General features: G+C 44.0%; 1 protein-coding gene across 1 annotated transcript in view; it reads left to right on the top strand.

Annotated features, from left to right (window-relative positions):
- KIAA2012 (KIAA2012 ortholog) overlaps nucleotides 1–22,872 on the top strand; it is a 131,943-nt gene that overhangs the window by 12,102 nt on the left and 96,969 nt on the right. The window contains exons 3-9 of the mRNA XM_018060816.1: nucleotides 6,115–6,274; nucleotides 7,998–8,153; nucleotides 11,219–11,361; nucleotides 12,900–13,086; nucleotides 13,901–14,043; nucleotides 16,468–16,636; nucleotides 19,925–20,074. Of these exons, the coding sequence (XP_017916305.1) occupies nucleotides 6,115–6,274; nucleotides 7,998–8,153; nucleotides 11,219–11,361; nucleotides 12,900–13,086; nucleotides 13,901–14,043; nucleotides 16,468–16,636; nucleotides 19,925–20,074 (1,108 nt within the window). The remainder of the gene's footprint in view (nucleotides 1–6,114; nucleotides 6,275–7,997; nucleotides 8,154–11,218; nucleotides 11,362–12,899; nucleotides 13,087–13,900; nucleotides 14,044–16,467; nucleotides 16,637–19,924; nucleotides 20,075–22,872) is intronic.

Here is a 22,872-nt window from a genome sequence, read left to right as displayed (position 1 = left end):
TTAAAATCAGATTGATTTTTGTTTTTGAGTTGTAAGTGTTCTTCATACATTCTGCATATTAATCCCTTATCAAATATATAACCTGAAAATAATTTCTCCCATTCTGTGGGTTGGCCTTTTCACTCCTGATAGTGTTCTTTGATGCAGAAGAGTCTTTCATTTTCTTTTCTTTTTTTGGCCACATGGCATGTGGGATCTTAGTTCCCTGTCCAGGGATCAAACTCGTGTCCCCTGCAAGAGAACCATGGAGACTTAACCACTGAACCACCAGGGAATTTCCAGATTTTACATTTTCATGAAGTCCAGCTTATCTACTTTTTCTTCTGTTGCCTGTTCTTTTGGTGTCATATCCAAGAAATCATCACCAAATCCAATGTCATGAAGCTTTTCCCCTAAGTTTTATCCTAAGAGTTTTATAGTTTTAGCTCTTATATTAACTATGAGTGAGTGAGTGAATTCACTCAGCCATATCCCACTCTTTGCGACCCCATGGACTGTAGCCTACCAGGCTCCTCCATCCACGGTATTTTCCAGGCAAGAATACTGGAGTGGGGTGCCATTTCCTTCTCCAGAAGATCTTCCCAACCCAGGGATTAAATCCAGGTCTCCTGCCTTGTAGGCAGACGCTTTACCGTCTGAGCCACCAGGGAAGCCCTGTATATTACCTATATTTTGAGTTAATTTTTATATATGGTGCACGGTAAGGATTTAACTTCATTTTTTTTTGCATGCAGGGTATGTACTTTCATCATCCTTATTTGACAGAAAGACTGAGGCACAGATGGGTCAAGTAATTTCCCCAAAGCCAGACAGCTAGTAAATGATGGAGCCAAGATTCAAACTGAAGCAGACTGAGTTCTTACAGGAACTGAAGCTTCATATTTTCTGATTTCAATTCCAGCTGTTTTGTCTTTGCTTTTGTGGCATATGACTAGTCAAATCTTTGATACTAAATGGTTTGGTCAGGAATCAAACCCTGTTACAACATTGCAGCTATGGGAAAATTCAAACCACTTTATGATTCTCTTCTTAACGGCCTGATATTCAGTAACACATGACCACCAAAGATATTTGGGAGAGATAGTATCATTTGCACAGACTCTCAGAAATTAAACCTGCAGAGAAAGAGCTGGCTGAAAGTGGCACTGTTTACACAAGACTGATGAAAGTCAGGCTGGGGTTGAGAAGTCTTTTCAGGCACAGCTTTAAGTGGACACACACCTCTCCCCTCCCCACCTTACCCTCACCTTGACTCTGGTTGCCCTCCCCTGGCAGCCCCAAGTCTGGCTACTACACATGTGTAACAACAATGATGGTCACTCTCTGTCCTAGGGCTTGGTCTCTGCCAGAGCACACAGACTCTACGTCTCAGAGCAGGAGACGACCGGCTTTGCTCCTCTGGATGGAAGGACTTCTGACTGGAGTGGGCAGCTTGAGGAGACAAGTTGTCAGCAGAAAAGTACAGGGATATTTGGGGGATTTCCATTCCTCTGAGTTAACATCTTGAATAGTTATTAAATAATGCCTCGAACATTGCCTGACACATGGCAAATTCTCAGCAAATAGTTGTTAGATGAACATAGTAGTTGCCAGGGTGTGGCGGGGGGAGGCCATAAACCCCTGCTGGCCCCACCCAGCAGGGGTTGGGGTACAATGTGATCAGGGAGGCAGATCTGAGCCCCCGTGACACTTGATACAAGGCAGCCTAGGAGAGGATCTAGACTACAATTTATTAATATGCACTTAACGTATAAAGATGGTAGAGACTGTGATTGCTTCTTGCTAGGAAAATCTAGAGTGACATCTTGGAGGAGGCAGAATTTGAGCTGAGTCTTGTGGTAAAAATAATTGGAGAGAGTCTCTCTGGGCATACGTCAGTGAAGGCCCAGAGAGGAGAGTGGCAGAGGAAAGTCAAGAGTAATTAGACAGGTGTGGCTCTTACCTGGAGAAATGGGTAGGGTCAAGTTACAGTTGGCTTTGCCTGCCAGCCCTGGGATATCTGAACTTCCCTCTTCATCTCTCTGTGGACTCCTGCACACAAAGGCTGGCCACCCTCTGTGGTACGATGGCAGCTGGCAATCCGGGTGTTTCTTGTCTTCCTGGGGACACTGGCACCCTGCCACCCCATATCTGCAAGGCGGGAGCATTGCACATATGGGCTCCTTCCATCTTCTGAAAATCCTCGCCTGCCAGGAGTGGAATAACGTGGCCATGACAGCCAGTGGGGGGCTGGGGCCAGATGCAAGGGAACCCCCTCACCCTTCTGCACAGGGGGGCCGGAGGACACCGAGGAGACGGCGGGCGGGAATAAGTTCCTCATTAGAGGATGCACTCCTAGTGGCGTGTGGATAAGAGAGCCCTCTGGGCTTCCCTGGTGGCTCAGTGGTAAAGAAGCCACCTGCCAGTGCAGGAGATGTGGGTTCCATCCCTGGTCTGGGAAGATCCCACGTGCCGCAGAGCATCTGAGCCCCTGCACCACAACTACTGAGTCTGTGCTCTAGCACCCTGCTCCACAAGAGAAGCATCACAGTAAGAAGCCTGAGCACTGCAACGGAGAGCAGCCCCCACTTTCCACAACTAGAGGAAGCCCGCACAGCAAGGAAGACCCAGGACAGTAAGAAATGAGTGAATGGATGAATTTTAAAAAAGAAAGAGAGCCCTCTGTACACACTAATCACTCATTTCAGGAGAAACTGAAAGCTGGGGTTGATTAGCAAAGCCAAGGCAAGCCTGAGAAGTCTGGAGCCATCAGCAGCCACCCTCCTGCTGCTGTGTATTTTCCCGTTCCAGGAACTCCCTTCCTGGATCCCTTCTGCCTCCTTTCATGTTTTAGAGTCGTCTTTGGTAGTTAGAGGTCCAGGATCATGTTGGAGAAGGAAGAGAGAAGTATGCAGAAACTATATAAGGGCGGTGGGTGCAATAAAATATCAATACATCGATTTTTAACATGTTTTCCATTTATAATCTATTTTATGGAAATTTTGATTCTATAAAAATGAGAGAAGAAAAAGCTATCTGCAATCTTATGCCCAACACTCTAATACCACTGTTATTAAAATTCTAATGTATTTTCTTCCAGTGTTTCCACCATGATTATACATTTATAAAATAAACTTTTATGAGATTGCCAATATAATAGACATTTACTCCACTTTTTGCCACTTTTTGCACATGTTGGAAATGAATGAACAGGTTTAACTCTGAGTGAGCTTTTCAGTAACCTAAGCAGGTCTTAGGCCTCTGGCAGTGCTTCAATTTATGCAATGAGATGTGAACTTTATCAACCAACTTCACAGGCATAATTTGAGAAATTACCAACCAGAACCAGAAAACTAGGGATAAAAAACTTAAAGGAGCTGTGGTAGGCAGAATAATGGCCCCCCCAAAGATGTCCACATTCTAATCCCTGGAATTTATGAATAAAGTAGGTTAGATGGCAAAGAGAAGTTAAGGTCACTAACCAGATGAGCTTGAAACAGTGAGGTTATCCTGGATTATCTGGACAAATCCAGTATATTCACAGGGATCCTTAAACATGGAAGAAGGAATCAAAAGAGAGAACCAGAGGAATGCAGCATGAGAAGGACTCCGCCCACTGTTGCTGGCTTGGAAGATGCAGGAAAGGGTCACAAGCCAACGAATGCAGGCGGCCTCTAGAAACTGGGAAAAGCAAAGGAACAGCTTCCTCTCTACAGCCTCCGGAAAGCCCTGTAACACTTAATTTTATCCCAGTGGGACCCATTTCAAACTTCTAATCTCCAGAACTGTAAAATAACAAATTTGTATTGCTTAAAGCCACTATAAGCGGAATTCCTTGGTGTCCAGTGGTTAGGACCCAGTGCTTTCACTCCACTACTCTAGGTTCAACCCCTGGTCAGGAAACTAAGTTGAGTGGCATAGCCAAAAAATAACAATAATTTAAAAATAAAGCCACTGGATGTGTGGTAATCTGTTACAGCAGCAACAGGAAATGAACACAGAGGCCAAGATCAGCGTTCAAACTTGAAGCAAAAATGTACCAAGATGTGCCAAATTCCAGGATAAGGAATTTCCTAAATCTCTGCCCCACTGAGCAAGCAGCCCAGTAAAGCTCCAGAACCAAACAGGAGCTTCAGAAATGCATACTGCTGAGAAACAAGGAGCTCTTGTTCACTTCAGACAGTGCATCGTGCAATCTGCTCAGGGCCACAGCATCTCAGAGGAGCTTTGGTCTTATCACATTTGGAGGAGAATCATTGAAAGCAAAGGTTTATGGGAGGAAATGAAGTTCTAGTTCATCCAGAAAAGGCCTTATTATGATGGCTCTATATTACAGGGTTTAACACAGTGCCTGGCACATAGAAGGTGCTCAACAAATTCTTGCTACATGACGAATGAAAAAAATGGAGTGAGTGAAAGAACTTAAGTCATTTTGTGTTCACTGACCTCCCTACAACTCACCCTCTCATGTTCTTTGGAAAAAGCCTCAAATGGGGCTGAATTTTTTAGGCTCTGTTTGCACTTGAAGTAAACTCTTTTTTTGCCATATAAACTGTCTAGACATCAAGGACCACTTGATGTTCTGTGCTTGGATTCCAAGCATTCATTTAATTAACAAATTCCAAGAAAATAGAGTTAATTGAATAATAAGCCATGCTTTCTTTTACCTTTAACTGAATTTATTTATTAGTTATCAATCTGCTTTTTTTTGTTGCTTTTTCTCCAGTGTTTGGCATTAGAATTGCTTGATAAGTGAATGAATGAAAGAATGAAGGCCTTAGATACCTGTTCACCTCTTCCCAGCAGAGGAATTCCTTCATTTTATGGACTTTGGCATTCTAGCCCTCTCTTAAGCTAAAGAGAAGTCCCTGGTGGTCTTGAATCCTCAGCGATGGCTGTGGGCGCCCACTCTGTGGCATTTCCATTTCCTGAATTAATCAGAATGCAAGCAGATCACAGCTTTGTGTAGCAGGGCGAGCACCCAAACCCTAAAGGCTTCCTCTCACCCATCAGTCAGGTTTTAAATTGCCATATTTTTCTTGTTTCCTTTCTCTTTTTTTGCTAAACTATAAACCTCCACTGGTAAATTTGCCAGGATATAGCAAAGAAACTCAGGCCAGTATCTGACTAACCACACCTAAGAATGGTGATTACCTGGTACGTATGGAGACACTGACTAGAAAGTGGCATGAGGGAATTTTCTGGGCTGATGAAAGTGTTCTATATTTTATTTTGTGTGGTGGCTACAAAGGTGTATAATTGAATTGTCAGGTTGTATTAAATTGAATATTTAAGCTCTATGCATATTATTAAATATAAATAATGCCTTAGTTTTTAAAAGAGAAGGATGCTGAGATCACAATCAGTCAGTTCATCAGTCAAGAGTGCTGTGATTGATTGGTGATGTCTGCCAGGCACCAGGGGGATGAAAAGAGATATCAACACAAGTACCACATGTTTGCTATTCTTGCACTTGAAGGAGTTCTGCCTCATCTTAGTGGTTATGATATTAACTCATCTACCATAAAGGATTATAATGAAGTAAAAGTTATTTGTATTTATATAAAGCCCTACCTAGCCAAATGTAAGATGTTATTATTCACATTTATCTGCCATGCCATGAGTGGCTTTGGCAGGTAGGTGCCCAGAAACTTCTCCCTGGCTGAAATGAAATGCTGCAGAGCCAGATATTTTCAAAATGCAGTGCTCCCCTTGAACACGGACAGAGCTTATCCGTCCCATTACTCATATGGCAAACATAGAATGCTAACACTGACTTGTCAAGCTCTTTCCCACCGCTGTACAGAGCTACTTTTAAGGTACTGATTTCCACAGGCTAAACTAAATACTCTGTTTTCCTTTGAGGCTCTTTATTCTTTTCTGATGCTCTGTCTCAAGATGGGGTCTGGTAGTTCTCATTTCTTCTTCTCCTTCCAACTGCAAATCCTCAGGGGACTTTCAGAGCTTTGCTCCTTGGGCTCTTGGTTTATGTCTGTTGGCCGTGGCGTCCGTTTCTGGTGTCTTGCAGCATCTATCAGGAGTCCCTGGATTACTGATGGTTGTGCTAGCCAGCCTGTATCACTTGGGGGCTCCGGGCTCAGCAGCCCCGCTGTTTCCTGACTGGTGTCCCCACAGAGAGAGCAGGACAGAGCCTGGCAGCCGTACCTTCACTTCCGAAGCCAACCAGAGAGCCAGGGCCTGAGGCAGATCCAACCTGGGTACTCAGCCAAGAGATACCTCCGCGGCCTCTTGCGGACGTGGCCCCCTGGCACCATATACAAGCTCCAGTGTGCAGGTCAGTGGGGACGTGGGAGGAAGTGTGCCCTGAGCTGCCCCGCCCCGCATTCTGGTGCAAGCGTGTGTTTTCCATGAGTGTCTGAAACATCAGAATTTCACACCCAATTCTGTGTTTAAAGTGCTCGATCTTGTTAGCTTGCAAGCAACCATCACACCTTTCGCCTCTCCTACATTTGCGGAGGGACGGCAGCCTGAAGTCTTGCCTTCCCTCTAGCGCCCCTCAGCAGCCTCAGGCCCCTCATCCGGAGCAAAACGCGCTTCCCAGGCCTGCCCACTCAGAGACTCCATGTCCTCCAGTTCAATCTCGATCTTTTACAAGAGAAGGAAAAAGAGCCTCAGGGGGTAAAGTAATATGCCCAAGGTCATTCAGCCAAAAGCAGTGCTGAGACCGGAAGCCAGGTCCTGCCCACACCTCAGACACCACAGTCTTCCCAACACCGCTGCATCCCCTTCGGGGGGGACCTCAGATCCCCTAGGACGGAGAAATGTTAGACTTTCTCCTCGAAGATGGTGGCTCTCCAGCACTACCCACCAGACAGGCACCCTGCTGCTGAACAGAGACCCCAAATGCACTCCGTGAAGGCCTGAAAATAAAAGCAGGCAGTGGCTGGGAATTAGAATGGCCAGTTTAGCACCTACATATGTGTACATACACACCCACACAGGCACTAACCAAAAAAAGATGAAAAGTTAAGCTTACAATATTTGTACATATTCCTACTTAAAAAAAATGGTATTCGTTGTTTATCTGAAATTCAACTTAAACTGTACATCCCATATTGTATTTGGCAAACCTATTGGGGAAGACAAGGGTGAGCAGTAGGATCTGCCAAAGCCTGCCTGGCTAGTTGCCATCTCTTCAGCACCAACAAACAGACGGGACCAGGGCAAGACTGACTCTCTCTTGCTTTATAGGTTTACTTTGGGAGAGAAGAGAAAACAACTCTCTCCCCGGTTAAGTGATGACTTGAAGGAAAATGGGAGTTGTGGGCTTGCCTGGTAATTGGTTTACCCTTCATGGCCAGCCCACGGTTCCAGGCAGTTCCATTTATCTAACGCTTGTGAGAAAGAGCCTTTAAACCAGAGATAGATATGTTTATTGTTAGGTGCTGCAGAGGGCAAGACAGGCCACTGCCCCATAGCCCAGGCCCAAAATCTTCAGGGAGGAAAGCCCTTCTTAATATCAAAAGATATCTCAGACCCTTCTGTGAAAGTCATGTGGCTACAAGGTGTGGTTTAAGGAAAGGTCTGTGTGTCTGTGCATTCTTGGGCCTCTTGCCATAGGTCCTACCTAGCAGAAGGTGGGACCATTGGTAAGCCCTCAATAAATATTTACAGAATGGATTGAGAATCACAGGGGTACAGAAGCAAGCCAGGTACATCCAGGAGAAACCTTGAGACTTCATCCAAGGCAGGAGTAGCCTTTTACCCAACCCCAAAGAAACAGCCATGTTCCTTCCACCAGGGGAACCCAATTCCTGGGAATGGTGAGGTGGAAGAAGCATATATATGGTACAGAACCAGAGGCACCGAAGACATTGGCTAGAGAACCCTTTATGGGTTCTATCTGATTTTTTAATCTCTTCCATCTTCTAATTGTCTTTCTTAATGGGCAATGTCCAAAGCTAAGACTAATGCAAGTGGGGAAACCTGTAGTTACCATCAAGACCTCTAGACTGACAACCATTGTTTCTACCAATAACTCCTGACCTACTCTTCAGGATACATCAAGGATTCTATGCTGCTTCAGGACAGTCAACATAATGTACCAAAGAATCTCAGGCCACAACAGGACCTTTCAGGTGTACCCCCCAAATACCATCTCCTGCCTGTCTTCCCTCCATTTTGGATTCAACAAGGAAAATCTTTTGGACAAGGTACATGTTGATTTTATCAAACCAGATCTCAAATATTGGGATTTTTAACAGCATAAAATGAAGTTTTTCAAAATAAGATCTAGAGAGTCTTGGTTGCCTTGTCCTCACCTATAAACTGAGGGAGTTAGTCTAGACCAGCACCATCCAATAGTACTTTCTGCAATGATGGGATGTTTTGCATATATATATATACATATGTGTGTTCAGTTCAGTTCAGTCGCTCAGTCGTGTCCGACTCTTTGCGACCCCATGAATCACAGCACACCAGGCCTTCCTGTCCATCACCAACTCCCAGAGTTCACTCAGACTCACCTCCATTGAGTCAGTGATGCCATCCAGCCATCTCATCCTCTGTCGTCGCCTTCTCCTTCTGCCCCCAATCCCTGCCAGCATCAGAGTCTTTTCCAATGAGTAACTTTTCCCATGAGGTATATATATATATATATATATATATATACATATATATAGTATCCAGTTCCAATATAGTAGTCACCTGCCACCTCTGGCTACTGAGCACTTGAAAAGTAGGTAGTATGACTGTGAAAATGAGTTTTAAATTTTTATTTACTTTTAATTAATTTACATCTAAATAGCTACATGTGGCTAGTGGCTACTGTATTGGGCAGTGCATGTCTAGAGTTTGGATTTTAGATTATTTCTTATGCCTTTTTCACTCTCAGAAGAAATATCAATAGCCTCAGATGCAGATTACACCACCCTTATGGCAGAAAGCAAAGAGGAACTAAAGAGCCTCTTGATGAAAGTGAAAGAGGATAGTTAAAAAGAAGGCTTAAAATTCAACATTCTAAAAGCTAAGATCATGACATCAATCCCATCACTTCATGGCAAATAGATGGGAAAACAATGGAAACAGTGACAGACTTTATTTTCTTGGGTTCCAAAATCAGTGTAGATGGTGACTGCAGCCATGAAATTAAAAGACTCTTGATCTTTGGAAGAAAATCTATGTATTCTTGCCTTAAGAACCCCGTGAACAATATGGGCCTCAATTTCTTCCTTTATAAAATGAAGATGACCATACCCACCTTGGGACTCAAATGGGATATGCAGTATCTGGCATACAGCAAGTGCTCAATAAATGTTAGTTATAGACATCCCTACCTTGTATTTTTTAACCATAATTGTAACACCCAATTGCCTATGATCACAAGGACCAAAAACCAACTTGTAAAGAAGGAAAAATAGCTCAGACTATATCTCGAACCCTGACTGATGGTTTTATAGGTTTTAATTTTATCTCCCCTTGGCCTCATTCTCCTTGCCAGACACTGTACAGGAGAAAGTAGCAAAAGCCCTGGCCACAAATCTCAGATCTCCCAACAGTGTGATGTTGGCTAAGTTACTTACGCTTCATGCAGCCTTAATTTGCTTATCTATAAAATGGGAGTAATGCTATCTGCATTCCACCCTCTCTGGGTTGTTGTAAAAAAAATCATAGGAGAAGACATAGGTACAAAGCTGTCTAAGAGCTCTAAATTATTACCCCCATTCACACTGTTTGAGTAAGCTGAACCCATATTTGAGATAGAGGACATGGCATGGTCTCCTTTCAAAACTGAAGCTTCCCATAACTTGCTTGCTAACCTATTTCTGTTAAGCGTAAACAAATGAGCCAGAGCTGACATTTGCTGAGAAAAATCTTGGTTTCCCTCACATAGATTGAGTCATATATTCAATATCACCTGGGATACAGCCAAAAGGAAGAATCCCCCTCTGTATCCTCCTACACAAAACACCCTGCCCCAGGTTAAGCAGTCTGCCATGTAAGACCATTCAGCAGGTCGGCAGCCATTTGCCCAGAGTTTCACTTTCTAAGGGTATACTCTTAGAAATGCTGGTAGAGGCTACAAGTGCATCTGACCATAAAGGATGGCCCTGAAGCCTGGATTGACCTCAAAGGATCATTCTAAACACATAAAAAGGTCTTTAGTGCTGCATCCTATATGCAGCTGTGGTCTTCTTGGGGACAGGCAGATCGAGGGGCTCCCTGAGTCACTAAGCTGAGCAGAGCCCCTGAACCTAAGAGTGAGTCTGCATCTGCTCCACCAACACTCTCAGCATCAGCTCTGAGCCAAGGTTGCCTTCAGAAGCCAGTGGGCAGAGGAAGGGGAGCTGCAAGGAGGGAGTGCTCCATAGGTGGGCACTTGGCTGTTGACCCAGTGACACCAAGGATGAGGATGATGTAGGGAATGACAAAGGTTGGGGAATACAGGGGGACGGTGAGGCTGGCTGCGAGCCCCCAGAAGTCCAGTGCTCCGACATACACAGAGCCCCTGAGGGCTTCCAGAGCCCCTGGTTGAAATACAACCCTGCATCATGCCTCAGAGCCACAAGCAGAGATTTGAGGTGTTGCTACAGCAGCTCCAAACAAGGAAGGTTTGCCAGACTATTTCAGCAATAAATCTACCTTGAGTAAGTGATGAAAATAGCTGCAGGACCCTTTAAACCATTGATGAAAGATTTGTTCACTATGCTGGAGTCATCTGTTGACTCAGATCCTTCCCGGGGGTTGCACAGACAGGGTAAGTGCAGCTTGCTAAGCAGCCGTCCCACCACAGAGGATCGTCTGAGTTTCTCCACAAGGAAACGACCAGTAGACAGCCCCAGAAATCAAGTGCTTCAGACTGAGCATCTCAGTAACAACAGAGCAGAGCTTCAGGTCATCCCACCATCGTCACACCTTGGTTATCCCCTAGCCCCTCACAGTTGGCAAAGGGCTGTCACATGCATGATCTTATTTGAGCTCCAGACAACTCTGCAGGGAAGCAAGGGCAAGAAATCAGTATCCACAATTTACCGATGAGGAAACTGAGTCCAAGAAATGACTCAACCTTGAGCTCCTGACTCCCAGAACAGTCTGTTCCACTGAGCTGCCTGCCACTTCCATAGAGACACTAGCAGAAATACAGAAATCAGGAGGGCAGAGGAACAAGGGCCTTGATCAACACTGTTGCTCTGAAAAGCAGGAAGGGAGGTAGTTTGGAAGCAGCTAAGAGCGTCTCATATTTGGGCTTGCAAAGTTGACCCACTGTTCACCTTTGCAGGTCAGCAGGACCTGGATGAAGGGGAAGCTGGGGCTGGTGGACAAGTGGACCTAGGCTCTGTAGCCAAGGACAGTGGCAGCCAGGGGACTTGCTTGCCACCACTCAGGAAGCAGCCCTGGCAGGAAGATGAAACACAGACAGAGGTACCGTTTCTAATGGGGGTCCCCTTTCCCTGATGGCTCAGAGGGTAAAGAGTCTGCCTGCAATGCGGGAGACCCAGGTTCAATCCCTGGGTCAGAAAGATCCCTTAAAGGAAGAAATGGCAACCCACTGCAGTACTCTTGCCTGGAGAATCCCCATGGACAGAGGAGCTTGGCAGGCTACAGTCCATGGGGTCACAAAGAGCCAGACATGACTGAGCGACTTCACTTTCACTTTCTGTTATTGTTCTTCTTGACTTTGGAGATGATACTCTCTCCTGTCACCATTTCTTGGGGTCCTCCAGAGAAGAGAAAAGTATTAATACTTTGAGCCTATTGATCCCTGTTTTTCAAGGTGCAACTGGTAGAACCCTAGCACTGCCAGATGCTCCATAGGAAAAAATAAATAAATTGGGAAATGCTGTGCACCACATTCTCCTCCCAGAGAGGCACAGTGCACATTTAGCCATGGACCATTTGAGAAGTTCTGTAGTAGGAGAGCTGATTTAACTTTAACTTGTGGTTTTCCAATCTCAGTCAACCACAGATCCTCCCTGCACTCTTCACTCCATCTAGGCATCTCTAGCCATCTCTAGAAAAAAAAGAGCTTTTGGTCTTAGAGTTGGAAAAGCCTTGTTTTGAGTCCTGTATCTTGCTAGCTGTGATGAGCACGTCCAAGAAACTTAACTTTGAGCCTGAATTACCTCTTATGTAAAATAGAGCTGTTATCACACACACCTCTCAAGTTTGCTGTGAGGATTAAGTCAGTAAAAATGTAAAAATGCTTTTTAGGGACTTCCTTAGTGCACCAGTGGCTAAGAAACTGTGCTCCCAATGCAGGGGGCCCAGGTTCAACCACTGGTCAGGGAACTAAATCTCACATGCTGCAATTAAGAGTCCACATGGCACAGCTAAAACTCGGTGCAGCCAAAGGGAAAAAAAATAAACTTTTGAAACTCTAAGGCCTGTGTGTGTGTGTCTGTACAACAGAGAAGCATAGATAACGCGTGCTCCTATCTTGAATAAACACACATGACTTACAAGAAGGTCATGTGCCAATGAGACAGGAAAGGGGGAGAAGAGAAGTACCACCTAGTGAGAGGGAAGAGACATTTTATGATGGATAAGAACAGTGATGCTAGCATGAATATACTTGATGCCACAGAACTATACACTTAAAAATGGTTAAAATGATACATTTATGTTATGTATATTTTATTGTGATAAAAGAAAGAAGTCTGCCGAAAAGAAAAGACAATGATACTAGAGCTCCATTTTGATTTTTAATTTTTTTTCAAGAAAGCACTATACATCAGGCATAGCTAAATGTCATTCTTTCTATCACCAGCAATAAAACATTTTATGAATGTAATAAACAGCATTAGAGATCTGGCCACGATAACCATGTTTTTCTTCCCAGGCTGCTAAGAAGATTTCATCCTTGGAATCACAAGTCTAGCCACAAAGTCTGACTGTTAGAGGAACCGGCTCTGTTCCTTTGCAAAACCTGTTTTCAGGAATGCATATCTGTCGTTCCCTAGGACACGTCAAAAGACAATCACCGTTGTATCCAGGCTTCAAAAGAAAGCCACCATGAAAAAGCACAGCAAACCTCCAGGAGGACCCTCGGGCATGCCCTCTTCGATCACTCTTGGCTCCTGCATGACAAATCCCACACGGCATTCTGCTACGGAGGCACCTTCCCCAACAGGAAGGCAGACCTCAGCGGTAAGAAGCCGAATGCCTTGCTTGTCGATCTGGGTAAACGTGATCCTGCAGAGAACACTGAGCATGCTGGGTGTCTCTTCCTCATGCCACTCACCTTAGAAAATAACCACTGAAGTCCAGCCAGAGGCAGGAATGAGACTAGCCCTCAACCACACAAGTTCCACAGTCAGACTGCCTGCGCTCAAATGACCCCCACTTACTAACTGTGACCTTGGGCAAGTTATTTAATCTCACTGAGGCTCCATTTCCTCGTATGTGGAATGGGAATAATAATGCCTTCATAAGGCTATTATGGACTTCCCTGAGTAATAGCCTGCAAGGATCTGCCTGCAATGCAGGAAACCTGAGTTTTCCAGGAAAATCCCCTGGAGAAGGGAATGGAAACCACTCCAGTATTCTTGCCTGGAGAATTCCATGGACAGAGGAGCCTGGGAGGCTGCAGACCATGAGGTTGCAGAGAGTCGGACATGACTGAGTGACTAGCATATTACTATTAACACTAAGGCTATTATGGGGATTCAGTTAATACATGTAAAATACTTTGCACAATTCTCATCCCACAGTCAGCACTTAACACGTGGTAACTATTAAGATCATTATTAGTCTCTCCATCACCTGACTCAGCCATCAAGAACCCAACCCAGATCATGAGATTAGGACTCCCTGAAGCTGCCTCAGCCACCGTGGCTCTCCAGGTGTCTCAGCATCTCCTTGCCTCTCTTCCCATTAACCCAAAGGTGATTAAAGTTGAAAGTGAACTGTTCATCCCCATGCCTGCAACTAATAAGCTCTTGTTGCCATCCTATCTCGACAGACAAACAAAGGACTATGAAGCTGCACCAGGGCAGAAGCAGCCACTTGTTCAAGGAGCCTCCTGCTGAACGATGTCTTTTCCCTCCTGTAGCATCTGCTGCTGGCTCAGAAAAAAACATGCCTGGGGACATGAAGAAGAAAAAGGTGTGTGTGTGTGTGTGTGTGTGTGTGTACACGCACATGCGCACACACATGCTTAAAAGATTCTAGGAACGAGTTGACTCAAAGAGACGTCTCCAAGAACTAGCCTTACTTGCTTCTGAGCTCACTGTGTGGAGTTGGACTAAAGGGGTAGTAATTCACTAAATGTTGAAAACAGTGAATAAGAGGAATTTCAGCTGCCCCCCATTAAAGCAGATGGTGTTACCACACTGATGGCAACAGAACCCTTTGCTCTGTTAAGGGGCTGAGGGTTATCTGTAAGCATGTAAGGACAGAATTTGAGTTGGTAAGCAGCTGACCCACTTCAAACTTAAAATGCTTGGAACCTGGCAATGGTTTTGCTTAACTGAGGGTCTGTCACCTTCGAAAATGTAGGATAAATTTTGCAGGTTTATCAACCCCTTCAGAAGTTTCAGGTGAGAGTGAAGGGGCTTTCCCCTTCAGAAGTTTCAGGTACATCTTCCTGAACTTGTGGTGAGTGAGACTGATCAGGGGCTCTGGAATGTCCAGCCATCGTGGCAGCTGTATGACTTGAGCGAGCGGTTCACCGCAGAGCTGCTCCTCCTCTGTGCACGGAGATAATAATACCAGCCTCACAGGGCTGATGGAAGGATGAAAGGAAATGAAGCACTTATGTGAAAGTACCTTGTGTCCGATAGGAACCAACAACGTTAGTGGGGATTCATGCCATCTGCAGTGGCCCTGAGTAGCTGTGGGCACGCCAGGTGGTCCCAGTGCCAGTGAAGAGGTTGTTTTCCATCTGTTCAGGATTTTCTCAGATTCTCTATGTCTAAGGTGATCTAAATCTTTCCATTCACACCAGAAGGACCTCTGGCTTTTCAGGTTCCTTTGGGCCAGAAGTAAACAGCAGGCCTGACCTGCCAAGGTCACCCAGGCCCAAGGAAAGTCCTCAATCTCACACACAGATCATCCCAGAACTGAGCCAGGCTCAGAGGATAGGAATCCCTCCCATCAACCCATGTATATGATTTAGCAGAGGAAAGCAATATTTTCCACTATATTAAAACTCTGTAAACTTTTAATTACAATGGAGAAATTTAAGGCGTGGCTTGTCAGCCATATCTCACACAAACCATTTGAGTTTGCACATAGATTTCCCAATGCAAACCTTGTCAAACAAAATACAAAGGTCGGTATTCAGAAAAGGGCAGTTGGTGGGCAGCTGGCACCTGGAGAGTGGAGATCTCTAGGAACAGAAAGATCCTATGTGCATGCATTGGGTTAATCATTTTCTTAACGTCTCAAAACTATACATATTACCCTGAATGTTGCTGGGTGAATTTCCTCCTCATTCAACTCTAAACACGTAGGATGCTTGCGTGTGTGTCTGATCTTTTTTTCTTTTTGAACACTAAAAAGTGAGAAATGTTTTTATTTTTCCTCCTGTGAAATTGAACTCCCTGAAACCCAGCACACATATACATTTCATAGAGCCGAGTTCATATGTTAAAAGCTGCAAACTAAAAGGAAAAATTTTTAGCAACTTCTGAATAATTGGAAACAGGAAGCTCTAAGTACTACCCCTAGTGCCTCTCTCTCCCCCCACCCCCACCCCCACCGTGCATACACACACCTATGTTTTGGAGCTTTTTGGACATAAAGGAAACTGGGTTAAAGCTGTGGTTGATCCTGACACACAGTGATTTTCTTTTTCTAGATATCTTCATATTTCAGACGTGTGGAGACACCTAGGTATTCTGCTAGTGGCAAGATTCAGTATTAAACCCTAATGACAGAAGAGTCTTCTCTCAAAGAAATATTATAGAAATAAGCCTAGTTCCAAACACTATTGTAACTATGTATAATTAACTCATTTAATCCTCATGGCAATTTATGAGGTGGGCAGTATGATTACCCCCATTTTACAGAAGGAGAAATTGAGGCTTAGAGAGATTACACAAGGCCAGCAAGTATACAAATGTGTATTCCTATTTCTGCCCTTTCTTACCTGAAAGAAAAGTCTGAGCCTTGCCCTTTTCCCCATAACGACACAAGTTAAGATTTTTCCCTCTCCAGACATGGAAATCTCAGCTCCAACATGTCAGTCCGGCTGTTTCTGGGCTACAAGAGAAAGAAAGAGAAAGAAAGAGCCTTCCTCACAAAGTCTCTTGAATTTACCACATTTATACTTCTCAGAGCAGTTGGAGACTGGGTTAATGGGGACATAACCGAGTCCCCACCAAGCAAAGCAGCCCCACTCTAATGAGTTGACCGGCTTCCAGGTTGGTCAGTTTTCCTTTTCAGCCCTGGATACAGAAGCAATATCATACCCAGCAGCTTCTGATGCTGGAGAGTCAATAAGATACCATATCATTTGTCCCTTGCAGGCAGCAGGATTTAGATACCTGCCATATTGGGGTCTGTTTGTTTTTACATTTTCTCCAGGCACCTAAAGCTTTGAAATTACCTCTTATCTCAGAAGAACCACCCAGAGTCCTGGACCCCCTGAGGAGTCAACTTAAAGCCAGTGAGCCCCCAGCAGAGCTCTTCATCTTCCCTGTGGAGATTCATTATCATAGCCAACACCCGCCAAAAGGCAAGGCACAAAGAAGAGGTGGGTCCCTGGGGATGGGTCTTCTGAGGGAATGAGGCAGGCCAGGAAGGACTGGGGTGTGGGACCCGCCCAGGCGGGTCCTAAATCACGGCTGACCCTCTCCAGGGTCACCCCCTTATGAGAACTCTTTTAAAAAGAAACAAAAGGATAAATCTGCAAGTAGATCTCTACTGGTCATACTCAACTCAGTTTTTAAAATATGCATTGAGTCCTTCATTAAGCAGAGCATTTTGCTAAACTGTGGAAGAAAATGGCAGTCAGCCATACACATAAATAAGTCCAGGGCACCATAGATGTTATAAAGGTGCAAGAATTTTCAGGCAGTTTACAATAATTAAGTGCCATATATAACTGAAATTGAAAAAATAAAAATCTGGTTAAAAAGAGTAGAGAAATAAATTTTATCAGACATCTGCAATGAATTCATTGCCTTTGATAAGCACTGGATTTAGATGAGCTACCTGGCAGCCAGGATATTTGGATCTTTGGATTTGGTTCTATGAAAGATCAAAGTTTGTCTGAAGAGCCACTTTCCTGATTTTTTGTAGTTTATTTTATTGAAGTATAGTTGATTTACAATGTTGTGTTAATTTCTACTGTACAGCAAAGTGATTCAGTTATACGTATATATATATATATAGAGAGAGAGAGAGACATTCTTTTTCACATTCTTCTCCATTATGGTTTATCACAGGATATGGACTGCAGTTCCCTGTGCCTTACAGTAGGATCTTGTTATATATTCATTCTATATATTGCGGTTTGCATCTGCTAACTCCAGACTCCCACTCCGTCCCTACCCAACCCCTTCTCCCCCTTGGCAACCATCAGTCTGTTCTGTATGTCTCTGAGCCTGTTCCATTTTCCTGATTGTGAATTAGGTAACATTATTACGTAACATTAGATGATTTCTACAATCCTTGTCAGGAAAGAGATTTTGAGCTTCTAAGCAAAGTGCTAAAAGAGTGCGGGTAAGGCAAGTCAATTCCAACCTACGACTTAGAAAGAGGCTTCTGAGTGACCACTCAGTTCACCCTGCACACAAGCAGAAATTCTTTCTGATCTTCCCAAGGCATTCCACAACACCCTGGCCAAAGACACATTATTGCCCCTGGGAATTTTCTGGGCAGCCTGAGGCAAAAGGCAACTCTCTAAACAGCTGACTTCAATTTTGAAAAGTCCTAGTTCTGAGCTTTCTAGAAACTTCAAGAAAAACTGCCACTGATTTCTCAGTTTTCACTCTCCAGCTGTTTGGAATTCTCACTATGAAGAATGTCATAACTGTTAAGCTTAAAAGACTGGTCAATGGGAGGATGCATAAAGAAACTTTCTGAGATGATGAAAATGTTCTAAATCTTGGTTGCATGGATATATACATTTATCAAAACTCATTGAACTGTTTACTTAGAATCTGCTTGCTTTCACTGTATGTAGATTTTACCTTCCAAAAAAAAAAACTATGTAGCTCCTTAAAACACACACACACAGTATTACAGTATTTTTAAATGCAGAGTTTATTAAATTATTATTCAGGTCTAATGGGGCCAATAGATCAGGAGACACTTGCCAGTGAAAAGATAGTCTGTTATTCACAGTTCCCAAGAGCAGAGGGCATGCCATGTCCCACAGGGCCACATGGAAAGAACCAGGGTCAATTAGGAGGCAGAAGTGCTGGCGGGGGGTGCACAGTGTGTGTGTGTGTTGGCAGGGGGCAAGGGGCAGTACAGGGAATGAGCAAGAGTTTTTATTCCATTTTTGGCAGGAAGAAATGGGCGAGTCAGGGCAAGCAGGCTAAGCAAGTTTGGCATTGGCTAGTTGGAATAATTTGGGCAGTGCATCAGGGCTGTCCCTGGTTGTTGGATACCTGGCCCTGGGGTCATAAAGGCAGGGTGATAGTGGCATGGCAGGGACAGAGAGGCCTGGCGTGCTGCAGTCCATGGGGCTGCAAAGAGTCAGACATGACTTGGCGACTAAACAATGACAGCATAGTGTCCTGGAAGTGTAAGAGCTGTTTAAAGGGGGTCATGCCTGGGGAGAGGGAGGAGGGGCTCTAGACAGGTTAGTTGCCATAGGAGATTTGCACTTGCCTTTACTGTCTCAAGAGCCTGGCTAGCCCTGGGAAAGACAGTCTCCCCAGGGTCAGTAAAGTCCCAGAAGTCAAAACACTAGAATAAAAAGACATGCTCACCGATTCACTCTGCTGTACACCTGAAACTAACACAGCACTGTAAATCAACTATACTCTAATTTTTAAGAGCACATGCTTAATGCACGTAAAGACAGGACTATCAGCAGGATTCAGCTGAACCCTGATTATCTTCCATGATGACCCTGGAAGGAAGGTCACCAGGACATCATGCACCAGATTCTTAAAGCTATTAGATCCACTGAGCTTGCCAACACACTGCCAAATGAAAACCAGGAATAAAATACACAGAAAGTGAAACCATTGAGTTCTTCCTTCTTGTGTACATCTGTGAGGGCTCTTTCAGTAACAAGTGTTAGAAGCCTAACTCAAACTCTCTTAAGCAAAAAAAAAGAAATGTATTCGCTCATGTAATTGGATAGTACAAGGATCAGCCAACTCCAGGCTGAACTGGATCCAGGTTTCAGAAAATGTCCTCTGGACACTATTTGTCTGAGTCTCTCAGCTCTGTTAGTCTTTCCTCTCAAGTAGGTTGTCCCCATGTAAAGATGGCCTCTTGCAAATCCATGATAGCTTGTTAATCCCAGTAGAATGGATATACCTCTTAAAAGCTCTTGAAAAAAGTACCAAAATTGCCTCTGATTGGCCAGGCTTGGGCTCTGTGTCCTCCCTGGACTCAATCACTGTGGCTAAGACAATGAGATGCTCTCATAGCCAGGCTTCAGTCACATGCCCATCCCTAGAGTCAGAGAACAGACCACCCAAAACCACATGGAGTGAGTGACAAAGAGATGGGTCCCCAAAAAGAAGAGACAGGGACTTCCCTGGCAGACCAGTGGTTAAGACTCTATGCTTCCAGTGTAAGAGGTATAGGCTTGATCCCTGGTCAGGGAACTAAGATCCCTCATGCTGTGGCCAAAAAAAAATTTTTTTTAAGGCTGAATGTTTAAGAATTTCCTGGTGGGCCAGTGGTTAGGACTCTGTGCTTCCACTGCTGGGAGCATGGGTTCTATCCCTTCTTGGTGTATTAAGAAAAATAAAATAAAAAGCATTAAAAAAAAAAAAGATTTTTTTAAAAAAGGAGAGACAGCTGGCAAAACCCACGGATGTCTGCACAACTTGGCCTTCTGTCTGTCTCCTAGGTGCTCCACACAGTGAGTCAGCACCAGAAGCAGAGGAAGAGTGCGGGCCGTCGTGGAGACCTCCCCTGAAGCAGGTGTCCCTAAGGAGGTCAAGGGCGTTAAGAGTGCATCTCCCAGTGGACACAGACAGGGACACACTCTCGCCTCAAGGTAGCTACTCCTTCCCTCCAGCATCCCACAGGATCCTGCTCCAGAGGAGAGCAAGGCAAGACATGTCAGGGTCCCCAGCCACGAAAAACGAAGCTAGAAGGGACAAAGCTTCTCCCCAGCTACTCGGAGGTTCTTCTGCTCAGACAGCAGCTGCCGTAATCAAAGTGCCATAGTGAAAACAACGTCGTATCTAGTTCACTAGTTACTAATGAAGCCCCCCTAAGAATATATTCTATGGGCTCCCCAGGTGTCACTGGTGGTAAAGAACCTGCCTGCCAGTGCACGAGACATAAGAGACGTGAGTTTGATCCTCTGTCAGGAAGATCCCCTGGAGAAGGAAACGGTAACCCACTCCAGTATTCTTGCCTGGAGAATCCCATGGACAGAGGAGCCTGGAAGGCTACAGTCCATGGGGCTGCGAAGAGTCAGACACGACTGAAGAGACTTAGCACACAAGAATATATTCTGATCGCAGATGTAAAACAGCACCAAATTACTAAACATTCTCTGCATGCTCTATAGCTTCTCCTATCTTTTTAACCTAATCTACTTAGGAATATGTGTTTATTCATTAAAAGTTCATAATATCAATAAATGTCTTCATTTTTTTCAAAACATCATATGAACCTCTGAACTTATGTATATATCAAAGTGTATATTTTTAGGTGTGGATAGGTTGGAAATAATGGGCCATATTTAGAAAGCTCTTCACTTTTAGAAAACAACCTCCTTCCCCAAGGGCAAGATGACAGGATCACAGATGCTAGGTGATCTCTGACTGGTGGTAATCAGAAGTAGAAGGAGGCACATTAATATTTAAGTTGCTCCTCAGTACCAGGCACACTCCTCAATTTTTAACACCTCTCATCTCATTTGCTCCTCACAATAGTCCCACCCTCGCTTCACAGATCAGAAATCTGAAGCCCTGGGAGATGAGGAACTTGTCTGAGGTCACGCAATTACAAGTGGCCTCGCTGGGCTCGGAGCTGCCTTCCAGGCTCAGCACCTGTGCTCTTGCTCATCACACTGCACTGCCTCTCGGAACAAACAAAGCAGTGAACCCAGGTCACGACATTCTTGACACACTTCAGTTTTGAGAATGGTCCTTCGGTTTTTCTAACTGTGAATTATTATATATATTATTTTATTTTGTCATTTTAAATATTAAGACAGTAATAGTATATAGGTAGTTTCTTTATTTTTAATGTTCAACTTCATTTTTTTAATGAGGTATAATTGCTTTACAATGTTGTGTTAGTTTCTGCTGTACAAATGAAGTAAATCAACTGTATGTATACATACATCCCCTCCCTCTTGGACCTCCTTCCCATCCCCTCATCCTGCCCTTCTAGGTCATCACGGAGCACTGAGCTGAGCTTCCTGTACTTTAGCAGGTTCCCACTAGCTATTTCAGTTCATGGAACTCAAAATCAAAAAGGCAAACAACCCAATCAAAACTGGACAGAAGACTTAAATAGATATCTCTCCAAAGAAGATACACAGATGGTTAAGAGGCACATGAAAAGATGCTCAACATCACTAATTATTAGGGAAATGAAAATCCTTTGATTTTTGAGGCAGGGGCTTGTTTACCGTATTTCTTAAGTGAGAGTTAATCATCCTAAAGAATTTCAAGTTTTTCGTAAAAAATCCAAACATGGCAAGCGCCACTCTGTGAGCAGACAGGTAAGAAAGCAGCTTCCCCTGTGCACCACAATGTTCAAGGCACAGCCTGAGCCACCAGGATGGATGGCAACACCAGGGAATTTTGTCTTCTGTGCTGCTCACCTCACCAGCCCTCCACTCGTTTTGAGCTGCTGTGTCCACTGGGGACAGAGGATCTAGAACTTGTCCATCCTCTACATCTACGAGGATCTACTACCCTGCCAGAAGGAAGTTGGCTAAGAAGTCCCTGATCTCTTGATTAGTTAATATGTTAGTTCAGTGTGTAACTCAACTGGGTAGCAGATGCATTAAAAAAAAAAAAAAAAGGATGCGGGGGTTCAAACAGGCAAGATTTCCATGGAAATCTTTCTCATCCAAGGGTCCCTGAGGCAAAGGTGTTTAAAGCTAGTAAGTGAGACTATCCCACTGTCCAGAGGTTGCACAGACCCGTTTACTTGCCTAGCCCTGGATTGTTTCACTTCTCATATCATAAAAATGAAGCCAGATTTTATATATGCTCATACACACATACATATTTTATTTTATTGCTGAGCCATCTGAGACTTAACTGCAGACTTTGTACAATTCATCCCTTATCAGCATATGTCTCCCAAGAGCAAGGATTTCTTCTTCATAACCACAGTGCAATTATCACATTCAAGAAAATTAACATCGATGTCATACTATTTTCTAATATATAGTCCACATTCCAATTTCTCTAATTATACCAGTAACATTTCTTACAGCTGTTTTCTTTCCAATCAATCCAGGATTCAACTCAGAATCATGCGTTGTATTTAACTGTCACATCTCTTGAGCATCTTGTTCTTTAGAACACTTCCCCAGTCTCATTTTTCATGACACTGACATCTTTGAAAAGGATAGGCTAAGCTGCTTTACAGAATTATCCTCAATTTAGGTTTGTCTGTTTCCTCATAATTAGATTCAGATCAAACATTTTGGACAAGTATACTAAGTTGGTTATGTGTTCTTCCCAGTGCATTACATCAAGGGACATAAATATCCCTTTATATTTATCCCATTTGTTATAATTTGCTCCGTTATAGGTGATGTTAAACTTCTTTATTTGGTTAAAGATGTGTCTGCTAGATTTCTCCATTGTAAAGACACCT

This window comes from Capra hircus, chromosome 2, assembly GCF_001704415.2.
Source record: "Capra hircus breed San Clemente chromosome 2, ASM170441v1, whole genome shotgun sequence".
NCBI lineage: Eukaryota > Metazoa > Chordata > Mammalia > Artiodactyla > Bovidae > Capra > Capra hircus.
This window is presented reverse-complemented; position numbering and strand designations above follow the sequence as displayed.